Source organism: Dermochelys coriacea, chromosome 12 (assembly GCF_009764565.3).
Source record: "Dermochelys coriacea isolate rDerCor1 chromosome 12, rDerCor1.pri.v4, whole genome shotgun sequence".
Classification (NCBI taxonomy): Eukaryota; Metazoa; Chordata; order Testudines; family Dermochelyidae; genus Dermochelys; species Dermochelys coriacea.
Window position 1 is genome coordinate 23,094,953 of NC_050079.1, and position 12,620 is coordinate 23,107,572.

Consider the following 12,620-nt stretch of genomic DNA (forward strand, 5'->3'; position numbering starts at 1 on the left):
AGACTCTGATGGCAGACCAATTCATGTGTTAATTGAGTGTCTAAAATGGGTGCATGCTTACTTTACAGGTGCATTCAGTTGTGTGTACGCAAAATTCAAATGCGCAAAATCAAGTCTAGGATGAAAAATGCATGTGTTATTTTCTATGTACGTATTTCTTCCCTCTTTTGTCAGTTGCAGTCTTTCCAATGCAGAGGCCAAATTGGTCTTAGAGAGTTTTCTTGAATATGTTTTATTTATTTATCTAACAATTTCAGCTAATCCCATAATATTTTAATGTGGCATTCTGTGAATAAATGGCATTTTCTTTTCAGGATGAATCTGTTTAAGAGTGCGGGGTTTGGGAAGCCCTTTTCAGAAAACTCTGTGTTGAATAGATTCCTTTCTTCTTTACACTCGACTAGTAAAAGGATAACCAGATATTTGCCAGTTTTTATAATCTTGAACTCCAGTCAGCTTTTAGCTGTAGAGACCTCTTAATAGAAATAGTAACTCTATTTATACTGATACAACCTATAATTGCAACGTTCGCTATTTCAGTAGGACCTCCTTAAAACAAATGTATTGGATTTTCATAGCAGTTTACCAAGAACAGAAAGAATTACTACCACTTTCTGAAGTCTATGCAGGTTAATCTCAGACCTATAATTCCTATAAAACCCTTTTATTTTCAATGACTTATTCTGTAGTATTTACATAATTCTATAAATTCTTAAAAGTGTAGATAAAGCAAGGGTTCATGCATTATATTATAGTGCTCAGTTTACCCATTAGTTCAGCAGTAATTAACTTGTTGAAGCTTAGAGGTTCAAAAATAAATTAGATTATTTGTTCAAAATGTCATCAGGTCTGCTTGTAATGACATTTAAATTATATAATGTAAATCAGTTTGACCTGTAAGTCCTTGTCATTATTTAGTGACATTTCTTAGAGAATAAATTGTTTGCAAGTTGGGCAGCAAAATTATCCTTTCATTTTATATATCATTTGTTCAGACATTTGTAAAAATTGCTTCATTTTTCTGTAATAGAGAAGTGCCATTCAGTGGTTTGAAGCATGTTAATTGCTTTAGATAGAGACCACAGCTGTTAGTGGGTGAATCAGGTAGAAGTATTAGTGAAGGATGCATACATGAAACATTGCAAAATCATGCTGTATCTTTAACATACTGGCTGTGTGTGTCATGTCCCCCTTTTATGGCTAATTCATAGGCTCAAAGCCTGCTACTACGATCAGATGAAGGAATTACTCTATCTCAAATGTGCTTTGTTTCTGGTTCCGGGTTCAGTCGCTGCTACAGCTAGTGATGCGGACCATTATACATGCATACTGCTATATTCCAAGAGAAAGTAGTTTTCTTTTTGATGGAACATTTATTCATGACACTTGTCTTTGAATGTTTTAAGTGCAAATAAAATATTAAAGCAAGATTAAAGACTTTCAGAATCTCAAATAAAACTAGTTTTATAAGCCACTAAAAATGATTTTTCAGTAAAGTTAAACTGGCATATTAAAAATTATCTATGCCCTTTTTGAATGAAATTAACATGGAACTGCAAGAAGTTTTAGGAAAGGTTTATAATAATACTTAGAAATGAATAAATATTTATCTCCTGGAAGGCTCTAGCAAAATGTAATGCTTGCCTCTTAACATTCTCAAACTTTATCATGGTACTCCATTTAAAAAAAAAAAAAAAAAACAAAAAACCCCACACACTGATCATTTACAGCTACCGTTTCATAACTGCTTTAAGATACACCTTTAGATATTGGCAGGTGTGTGCACTGGCATGTGAAGAAAGCCTATTTCTGTATCAAGTTACCTGACAATTACTTGATTGTTAGGTTGTGGTTGTGTGTGCGTCCATCTGTGGGTATTTATGCTTCAAATTGCCTCCTAATTCCATTTTAGTTTATGTTCCTTTTTATTGTCCTAATCTCACTTTATAATCTGCCTTGGTCATGATGCCTACAAAACACTGGACAAATGCTACATAGCTCGTATACTTTGACCACTTTTTATTATACTAATCATAAGTCTCACTGCTTCCTTGTGCTCTGCCTTGTTGTATCCACCCTTTGTGTCATCATATATTTAGGCAGAAAACTGATTCAGGGACCATCTTTTCATTGTGTATATAATGCCTGGCATAGTAGTACTGTGATTGTGGCCTCTTGGCACTACCACAATACACAATAATAAATAATAATTCAGAAATTATTTTGTCTGGAAACTTTGTTGGTGGTTTTATGACTGAGGTTAATTTTTCCAGACCCCTATGTTGCAATTTTCTCTCCTTCAAGGTAGATATGTGGAAAGTACAGATCCATTTGTTTCGCTTTAGGATTCATTCAAAATGAAAGCAAGGATAGTTATGATGAATGACAAAAAATTCTTGCATTCCGATTGGATCAGTAACAGTGGAGAGCAGTCATTTGGTCAGGAGTGAAAGATTAGAATTGCATCTAAAAACATCTTTTCTGATAAGCTACTTTAAACACATGACAAATAGATGCCTACAAGTATTCACAGGCTGTGTAAGCTAGAGAATGACATTATAAATTGAAATTAGTAGGTTTTTCCCAAAAAGCCTAGCTCTAAGCAGCTATTCACATAATTATTTAATTTAAAATAATTTAGGAAGCCTCTTGAAATGGATGCGCTTGCAAATTTTACAGACACAATTAAAGTTTGCGAAACTGACATTTATGCATGCAGTTTACCCATTTAGCAAACAGATTTATTTATGAGGGCCTAGTGTTTAGGGGACTCATTGCAAATCTTTTCCATCATATTTAGTGACTTCAAGAATCAATCACATTTTCTAGAACATTTTGCTACCTGAGAAGAAAGATTGGGGGATGGGGGGAAAAAAAAACCTCTCTCCTGATCTCTAATTGTGCTGATGCAAAGTGCTACCACAAAGGTTTCCTCAATGTTCTGAACATTTGTTTAGGTCAAACACTCCTAAGAAAGCAGTGATTGCTGGGAGCATGCAGCTATTAGCAGGAGTCAAACTGTGCACTGGAAGGATCTTAACTAATCACCCACATTATGAAGACAAGAGTCTAAGGGAGAGAACAAAACAAGTAAGAACATTCTGATCTTACTTTCATCTAATTCCCATTACTATGAGCTGGGTCTATCCCACACAAGCATGTGCGCCCAAAAAATTTTTTGTTTACTGCTTCTAGTTTGTTTCCTGGTGCAGTTCAAAGTATTGGTGTAATTGCTGCAATTTTTAATGGTTTGTGAGTATGCCGATTTAGGGCCAGATTCTGATATTCTTACTGAGAGACTCAGCACCAAACTTTCAGCCCCTGGGGAAAGAGAGCTAAAATGGTTTTCAGCCATGCTTGCACCCTTCTACATAATTTAGATTGCTTTATCGACAGCAGTACGGCCCAGAATCTACACTGTCCTATGTCCTACAGTCCCATCTACTCAGAGTGATGGCCACCAGCTGCATTGTGAGAATTATCCCCTAGCTGGATCTGGTGCTTTTAGAATCCTTTTATGTCACTTTGGCGCTTTACCTGGTATAAGAAGTAGCAGTGAGAATCTCACCTGTTGAATAGTACCCTAGATTACACATTTATGTATACTGAAATCACTGGGACTACATGTGGCATATGGTGCTACGAAACTTGAGTAAAAGCATCAGAATCTGGGCCTTTTCTAATCTTTTCTCTTTGTATGATGTGGCAGTTGCAGTCATCAAAAGTTATGGACCTAAAAGCCATCTGTTTAAATATGAAGAGGCATTTTCAGTGGAGCAGTCTTGATTCTGTAGCCTATTCCCTTTCCTTCATTGCAGAAGATCTGATCTCTTGACCTTTAGTGCATGTCCCAAAGTCTGTTTTCTCACAGGGTGTTCAGATAACTTTAGCTAAAGTGGCTTGGGGTCTCTGTTTGGAGAGAGAGAGAGAGACAGATGAAGTAAAGTGTACAGTCTTATAAACACTTGTACATCAGTTAGAGTGCTGATATGGTTTAATCCACTAAAATGAATAACATAGCAATACTGCTTAATGAGGGAGGACACTTTCTGGCTGTTAATGATAAGAGACTGAGGCAGAATTTCATTTCCTCCATTAACATGTCATGATGTTGGGAAAAGAGCACTTTTGTAACTGTCCCTACAGGACTGAATTTGATGTATTTGTGGGTATCACTCCAGTGACAGCAAACATTCAGATTCGAGCTACATCTAGACTACAGCACTTACAGCAGCGCTTGTAGAGGAAACACTCTAGAGAGCTCTCCTGAGAGACAGGACACAGGGCTGTCTACACTGGTGCTTAGGTTGGTATAATTTACGTCACTCAGGGATGTGGATTATTCACGAGCGACCTAATCTGAGAGTCATAAATCATACCAAAGTGACCTATAGTGTAGCGTAGACGAAGTTTTACTATTTTTTGTGTTTTGCACAGAACTCAGAGGTGAAATCCTGGCCCCACTCAAGTCAATGACAAAACTCCCATTGACTTCAGTGGGCCAGGATTTCACCCACTCTGTAATTCTTGTTGCTGTTCTTCTCATATTTTTCTTGAAAAAGCATAACATGCCATAAATATGCTGCATAGCCTGTAGTAAACATATAGATATTGGTGAGAACTACAGAATGTACCTTGAAACATTGAAACATTTAAAATCTACCTTTATATTTCACTTTTTAATCTATTGCAATAAAAATGACAGTCAGAACACAGACACTCCTTTCTATCATTAAATACCTACCAAAAACAAAAAAAAAAAAGCCACAACACACCCAAACACCAACCACCACACACACACCAAGCCAGAAAACAACCCTACCCCAAGCAGAGTTCTGACCCCAAAAGGGAGAACTGCAAGAAACTCCATGAAGTCTATTAGGGACTTGGCTATTGCTGTTGAATTTACATGGAAAGCATTTAGGTGCTATTTTGGGTGAAAGGGTAAATCCTTTAGATTTACATTTAGATAGATAGAATGAATATATTTCTAATTCATATGGTTTCCAAAATGTGAGATGTCTGATGGCTATACAGTAACCAAAGATGATGATATTTGCCTTATACTTGGAAGGTAATTGATTCAGATCTTGAAGATTGCATTTTTAAGACAAACTTCTCATGTCTCTGGTTCAAGATGAAAAAATAAAGAAATAGAACAAACAAATATACAGTGATAACAAGTCTGTTTTGCTTTTACAACTTTATTTTTCTGTTTTTGTAGGTTTATCAGGTGTATGCAAAGAGATCTCCTGAAGATGTGTACAGCATACTGAAATCTTTTGGAACAAATTATGTAATCTTGGAGGACAGCATATGTTATGAAAGACGGCATAGCAGAGGCTGTCGGTTACGAGACCTGCTCGATATAGCTAATGGTCATGTAAGTACAAGGTTTTAGAAGGGAAAATGTATTTTGTTTAATTTCTTCTAGGAGAAAAGCAATTAATGTTTGAGTTTGAAGCTGCTAATATATCTTTTCCATTTTGCAATGAGGGTGGGAACTAAGGCCCAGTGGCATCATTTTTCATCCCAGGAGTTCAGCCTAAAAGGAACCTTGCTGCTTTAACTGATAGTAGTGGGGGGGAAAACAACCACCACCTGCTGGACCTCAGGTGAGCACAGCACATGCATAGTGTTCCCCGTGTATAATCTTCCAGAGCCTGGGAGGGTGGAGGCATGGACTCCAACAGGGAGAGAGGTTGGGTAACTGTAACATGGCTGTGCCCAGGGAGTTCTCACCTCTTACTAGGAGTTGGCGCCAGAGGGTGAAGGCCCTAAACAGACTGCACAAATACAAGCAAATTGCATAGACTCTGTGCCACAGACAAACCAGGGCGAGAACTTAGATTTTTAATGATAGTGCAGCCAGTGGTGCTATTGTAACACCTAACATTTTAATTTGGTCCTGTCTTCTCATTTGGTTCACATTAACACTTTGAGCATATTCCTGGTTTTTCCAATTCCTAGAGTTCCTTGTTATGGCACATAATTGAGCAGTGGTTAAGGGTGTTTCACAAAGCTGTTCACTTTCTTACAGATCATGGATGGTCTAGGAGAGAATGAACCTGATCTGAAAGCTTCACTATATCCTCGCTTTTGTGAGGAAATTAAAAAGAACTTGTCTTCTTATTCCATGTACTTCACTAGAGTGTTTCAGAACAAAACATTCCATGTTTACAAGCTTGCTAAACATAAATAGCATATATGCCCATCAGTGGCTTTTAATTCAGTATTTTAGTGTTAGGACCACTGTGGGAAATGCTGAAGAAGTTTACAAAAAAAGTGTTACTTTTTTAGGCATTTTACATTAAGTGTTTGTTTAATTACTGTGATGCTTCAGTTAGTTTTAGACCGTTTAATTTTTTATAACATTCTTGATGTTGACAGGGAATTTTTCCATTTTTAGCTGATTGGAAAAACGTGCAGAATAGGCAGTCTGCATCAACGCTGCAGAATGACTAATTATACAATTCTGCTCAGGGTTTTGAATATTTTACTGTACCATGAACGTGAGAGAAGTTAGCTGCATGTAGGCCTTGTTACTTTATAACTAAATGTGCGTTAGCTGTGGTCTTCGAAGACATTAAAACAGTAAAAACTTTGGTTTAATCCTACAAGCTCATCCTCACAGGCAAACCTCTCTGCCCATGCAGAGCCTGTTTTGCCTTCAGTGGGACTCTATTGGACCCTGGAGCCCACATAGTTTGGATCTGATGGCAGGATCAAAGCCTTTGATAGTGAAAACACATTGGAGACTAGAGTAATCTCCATGTTGTCAAACACTTTAATTATACAAATGTGTAGCTTGTTTTTATGCTGATTTAACACAATGGTAGATCTTTGTGTATTTCTTCTTAGGTCGGAGCATGTTTGATATATGTAACACTTTGGTATCCTCTATTAAAAGCAATTTAAAATGCTCAGAACAAGTATAACTAATGAAATACAAAATCCTTTAGGATCCTTATAATACTCCTCCTTTGCTGCATTCCCTACTTATGAGGGTTTTTTTTCCTCTGTTAATGCCACACAGAGCCAAGAGTAGAATATCAAAGTTGAGCTCTGCAATGGAGATGAGGGGAGCATTTTGCCCTAAAAATGGCAGCAAAATTGTATGATCACAATGGAGTTCTTCGCTTTATGGTATTTGAAGTACCCATAAAACAGATATTTTTAAAACAAAACACTGTCACTGTTTCTCTCCTTCTCACCCTTAGATAGTCATTAATTTTGAAGATGATGTTCCATCTTAAAACTTTTGTAAACTTTGTGTTTTGTTTGTAGTCTTTATATTTTTTCCAGGCTAGAACTTTGTGAATTCTATGGAGTTTTTAAATGCCGTGTATAAAAGAAGTCACTGTTACAGTACTTTAGTGCTAACATATTGTTTTCATACTAAATAGAGTCTAGGTCTGCTTGCAAGCCGAACAGCACTCTCCCACTTTAACTAGGCACCTACTATCCTTATTCGTTTCCTGTGAAAATCAGAACAGGTAATAATCAAGTGCCTCTAGGTCAGTGCTGAATTAACATTTAAACACGTATAGGACTATATGTGGCCTGCTCAAATAATTCATTTATGATAATTACTGTTGCAGTTAATTTCTAATGATGGGAAACTTAAAAGTGCTACTGATAGTATACTCCACATTTAATCTAATCAAGATGTGTAATGAGATTAACTTTCACAGCTGAGTTGTATTCCAATTCCAAATGATTTAAATGTTTTCCATTTGCAGTTGTACTAAGCTAAATTACTGCAGGGATAGAGATGGTTATGTCACATGCTCAAACAATTTTATATTCAGTAAATACTTATTAAGCAGCATTCAATATCTTTCTGAACTTTCATGCTAACACAAAAGGAAAGTGTGCTTTAATCAAACTGTATTTAAATCAAACATTGACAGTAGCTAAGTTGTTAAACCAAGCAACTGAAACTCCTGAATAATTTCTGTCCTGTATTCCTTAATGAGGTTGGAGACCACTGCAGTTTAACATAATATAATAATAAAACATTTTAATCAGTATTAAAACTTTAATTAAACCCGTACTTGCTGACAGTATTGGTCAGTAAATTCCTCAGTCAGTGCCTTACAATAATTGAAATCAAGCACATGTAAGGTATAGTATGTTTAGACTGTTGTCTTATTTTAGAATACAGTGTGGTCTTCTTTTAAGGTGCAGTTAGTTTGCTCTAATTACACTTAAATATTCCAACATACATCAGTCTTGATTTTGAGAGTCTTGCTCATAGATGTAGTATAATCATGATTAACATTATTTTAAATAGATTGACAATTGTTATAATTGTAATACATGTTGTATTTAATGTTGCCAAAATAGAGCTGAAGCCTTTTGTAGAAACTATGAAGTGCCAAAAAAAAAAATTATAAGGTAGAATCCAAGATAGCTTTGTTCTTTGCAGATTATAAGAAACATGCTTCTTGTTAGCAAGACATTATCAGTATAGGACAGTATTGTTTTTAGAATACACAATTCCCCAAAGGCATCATAAACATTTGAAGCATTAGCAAAATATTTAGCTCCTGAAATCAGGAGTTGTTAAGGTCTAAAGGGTTTGAAAAGTGTGTCAGTTTAAACATTCCAACTTTTCTAGACTGTGAAAGAATTAATTATAAATGGAAAGGCATATTTAAATGGCTAAGTAATACTCTATTCATATGCTTGTGCAGAAACAGAAAGTAAGGGAAAGCCAAGAGAAAATAATAGGAGCAAAACACTTACTAGCTGGAAGGAAAGGAGATGCAACTAGCAGCACTATGCTCTAAGGTCACCATTTTAGTACTGCAGCTTACTGTCTTTCCCAAATTTAAAGGACTAACTACTAAAGGAGAGCATGCTGGGAAAGGGTGATCTCAAACAGGACAGTTCATTGATGACCAGGCAGCTAACAGACAACACTCTAGTAGTGGTTGATAGTAGGAAGAAAGGCTAAATTTTCTATTCTCTGGAAGTCAGGATTAGGGTGCAAGAATCCCTGAGGCTTTCCTAGCTCAAGTTTGGTGTTTTTTTATTTGTAATAATTATGTCCTCCTTTTTCAGTGGTTTGCTATGACATGTTCATGCATTAAAATCTGGATTCCTTTTTGACAACAATCTCTGCCTCTGATTGAAATTCATCACCCCAGTACATCTTCACAATATCAAATGGCTATCTTAGCATTTCTCTTTATTTATGCTAACTCAGATGCACCTCCATTTGCTATAAAACCTGTTGTGCATTTAGGGAAAGCTATAGATTACTAACTCAGTGACTCCTTGAATATATTGCATACTGTGTGTGACCATAGTAAGAACCTGGTCAGAACAGAGGAATCTTTAGATCACAGAGCTGAAACATCATCACTGAGAAAAGCCTTTAGGGTTCAGAAGTATATTGCCCTTTCTGATTTGAACATTCTAATGGTGAGATCTCATATACAATTGTTTTATATTATGTTGTACTGAGATGTTATGAATATTGTATACTAAATAAAGTTGTGTCCTTTTTAAAATCGTACCAGAGAGCCACTTTTTGGTTTTATGGTGAGGTGGGGAGGGAATGGCAGCAGCTTTGGAACCTTCCCTTTCTTCAAGTCTCCTATGTTCTTTCATGTAAGCTAGGTCTCAGTGAGAAAAGTTTTGACCTTCCCATAAGCTTATTATATGACATGTGGAGTTAATATTTTTTTTAAATCACCTTTATGGTTTGACTCATATGAGTCACTTTTATTGAATTTCCAAATTAATGATTTAGTAGTAGTGATTTTTCCCATCACCCAGTGCACTTAGCTTAAGTGAGATCAGCAGGCTGTCTTAGGAAGTTACACTGACAGTGGTAAATATAATTTGCTTCGATGCAGAGGGATCAGCTGCTGGGTTTTTTTTTATTAATTTCGGTAATTTTATATTGTAGAAAGACACATTTATTCTTTGGGGAGGAACAACAGAGAATAATTGTATATGGTAGGTGCCTTATTTGAATGTACAAGACCTCTAAGATACAGAATGATTTTAAAAATACAGAAATAAGTTCTGTTCTAGAAATGGGATATGCAGACATGAACAGGAATGCAGCAGAATCATTTCCCATTTCCAGTTTTGCTTTTGATGCTTGACTAAAACAAACTTGCATGAATGGTGCAAGAAGCTTTTTGCTAGTAGAGTGACTTAGGGGCAAATCAGAGATTCAATGAGACTGAATTTTAATTAATAGAATTTAATTATTATACGAAATATGTGTATATTGAATTTTCTAGACTAGGTTAAGTAGTCCTTTTTCAGTGTCTTTTCTTAATCAGGATCATCCTCTCTTTAGTTCTTTATCAACAGTTATCAGTAGATTTTGCAAAACACTCAAGCAGACTCCCTCAAGAGAGAGAATGCCAAACTGTCCACTGTTTTACTAATCAGTGCAGTGCTCATAATTCTCCTAACTCCACTCCATGTGCTAAGAGTGCAAATGATGCCAGTCTTGCCTCTCTTTTGAATTCCTTGGTCTGGCCTAGTGTTACAAAGTTAATGGCAGTCGGTTTTTCAATGACTTGAAATGTTATACTTGGAATATCATTTTAAAAAAAAACCATGAAGATTAATTTATTTGACAGGCAGATTAAATACTAATATCCACAAGATTATTTAAATTTCAGACCTATACAAGTATTTTATAGGAAATAAAATGTTCTTACTACATGTTAGAGAACTGTAAAGAACTTGGAAGGAGATTAGTAAAAGTACCAGATTATTGAAAATCCAACTACCTAGGGACCCACTGATTTTTTTTTTTTAATTTAAATTTTTTTTCTTTTCTGGTTGCAGGGCTTTTTGCAGTCAAGCCAGCTGTCCCTGTTCTTGAGAGATGTCAGTGCCTCTCTATGATAAGCTTTTTTTTGTTAAGAAATAGAGAAATATTTGTGTGTAGGAAGGGGGAACAAACTAAGAGACATGATTTCAGGGATTGCATGGTAATTAGAACAGCAACATACTAATTAAAGCAGATAAATGAATTATTAGCAACTCTAGTAGTAGGAAAGGTGGATATTTTAAATTAGGGAATGACACCTGCAAACAATTATATCTTATTATGGCCATTAAGGATATTTGTTATGTTCATTGAACATTTCTTTCTGTTAATGATTGTCATGCTATCTGACCTTTTGTATTATTCTGCATGCACTCTAGGTGCTGAGACTGTGTGTTTTTATATATATATATATATATATATATATGCGCCAGTCAGCTTCTTACAGTGTGCATGGTCACTCGTGCTTGAATCACAAATTTCAGAAACAAATCAATGTTTTGTAAGGGAAAAAACATTTGTACCAAACTCTGTTCTTAGTGTGTATGGATCAAGTTGGGAGCAGGCTAACGGAAGCCACACTTATTCCAGTCATCTATATTTAAGCTCATACAGTAGGCCTATGTATGCATCACCACTAAAGTGTGTTTGTAGCTACCAGGTGCCTCATTTTTGCTCATCAAGCCAAAACTAGTTTCTACTAGGAAGAGTAAATAATATTGACCAGCATGGTGAATATGCTCAGTATTATGAGCACTATCCTAAAGTAACTGTTCTGATAACAGTGGCAGTTTTGTCTTTGTGAAGAGTGTAGGATCAAGGTTCATTTGATAGATAATAATCTAGGTCCAAGCAGCTAACCCAACAGAATATATATAACTAGGACATATCAGATATAGAATATTTATTATTAATACAGTGCCTTTACATATACAGTAAATATGTGCCTGGCACTTTACAGGCAAATAAAATGACATAGTCCTTGCCCCAAGGAGCTTACAGGCTAAATTAGATTTAAAACACAACCAAAATGACAGCATATCATAGTTGTGGAGGAAAGGAATTTGGGGGCAGAGTCAGTGGTAAACACTGGCAGGGTATTTTTTGCTCTTGGAGGGGAGTAGGGTTTTAGTGAATATATACCTCCATTTGTACAGTCTGTGACTACTACAGTCATAAAATATATAGAACCCAACATACTCAACTTATTTACAATTGCAATATATTTATTTAATCTAATATTGCTTTCACACAGTTTTCTGAAACAGTTAAGTAAAATACTTTAGGTGTTTATTAGTAAAATTATATTTGGACTAAGTACTCTCTGAAAATGAAAAACATTAAGAGTAAAGTATTCCTAGTTTATCTTTTCCAGATTCTAGTTTATCTTTTCCAGATGCTACATCACTGGAGAATGTAATCCATTAGTTGGTTTCTGGGCACAAAATTCTCCAGCAAGTGTCACAAATGCACAGTGTGTCTGTGAGGGCAAGATATTGCATGTGCATTTCTGACTTAAAGTGAGAAATATGTGCAAATCAATATAGCCTGACAGATCTGTACTGACCCATATTCAGGTAGAGTATGGTGATTTTGGTTTCAAGGGTTTTTTTTGTCTTGTTGCAGCAAGAGTCCGGAATAATGTTTGGTGCCCCAAAATTGATGCACGTGTTTCAGGTGAATAGCAAAAAATGTTCTGTACTGTAATACAACACAGACATTCTATCCACTGTCACCCAAGCTAGAGTTGTCTCCCTCTGTCATATACACAAAAGAAATGGGGAGGTGAAGTTCCTTGCTCCTGAGTGATGAC

General features: G+C 35.9%; 1 protein-coding gene across 3 annotated transcripts in view; it reads left to right on the forward strand.

Annotated features, from left to right (window-relative positions):
* Positions 1-12,620, forward strand: part of DPY19L3 (dpy-19 like C-mannosyltransferase 3) — a 66,191-nt gene that overhangs the window by 44,395 nt on the left and 9,176 nt on the right. The window contains exons 17-19 of one of the 3 annotated variants that reach the window (XM_038367983.2): positions 2,958-3,090; positions 5,225-5,383; positions 6,041-9,516. In XM_038367983.2, the coding sequence (XP_038223911.1) occupies positions 2,958-3,090; positions 5,225-5,383; positions 6,041-6,202 (454 nt within the window). In that variant the 3' untranslated portion in view covers positions 6,203-9,516. Of the gene's footprint in view, positions 1-2,957; positions 3,091-5,224; positions 5,384-6,040; positions 9,517-12,620 lie in introns of those variants that run through there. The other 2 variants (XM_038367985.2, XM_038367984.2) reach the window with 2 other exon arrangements.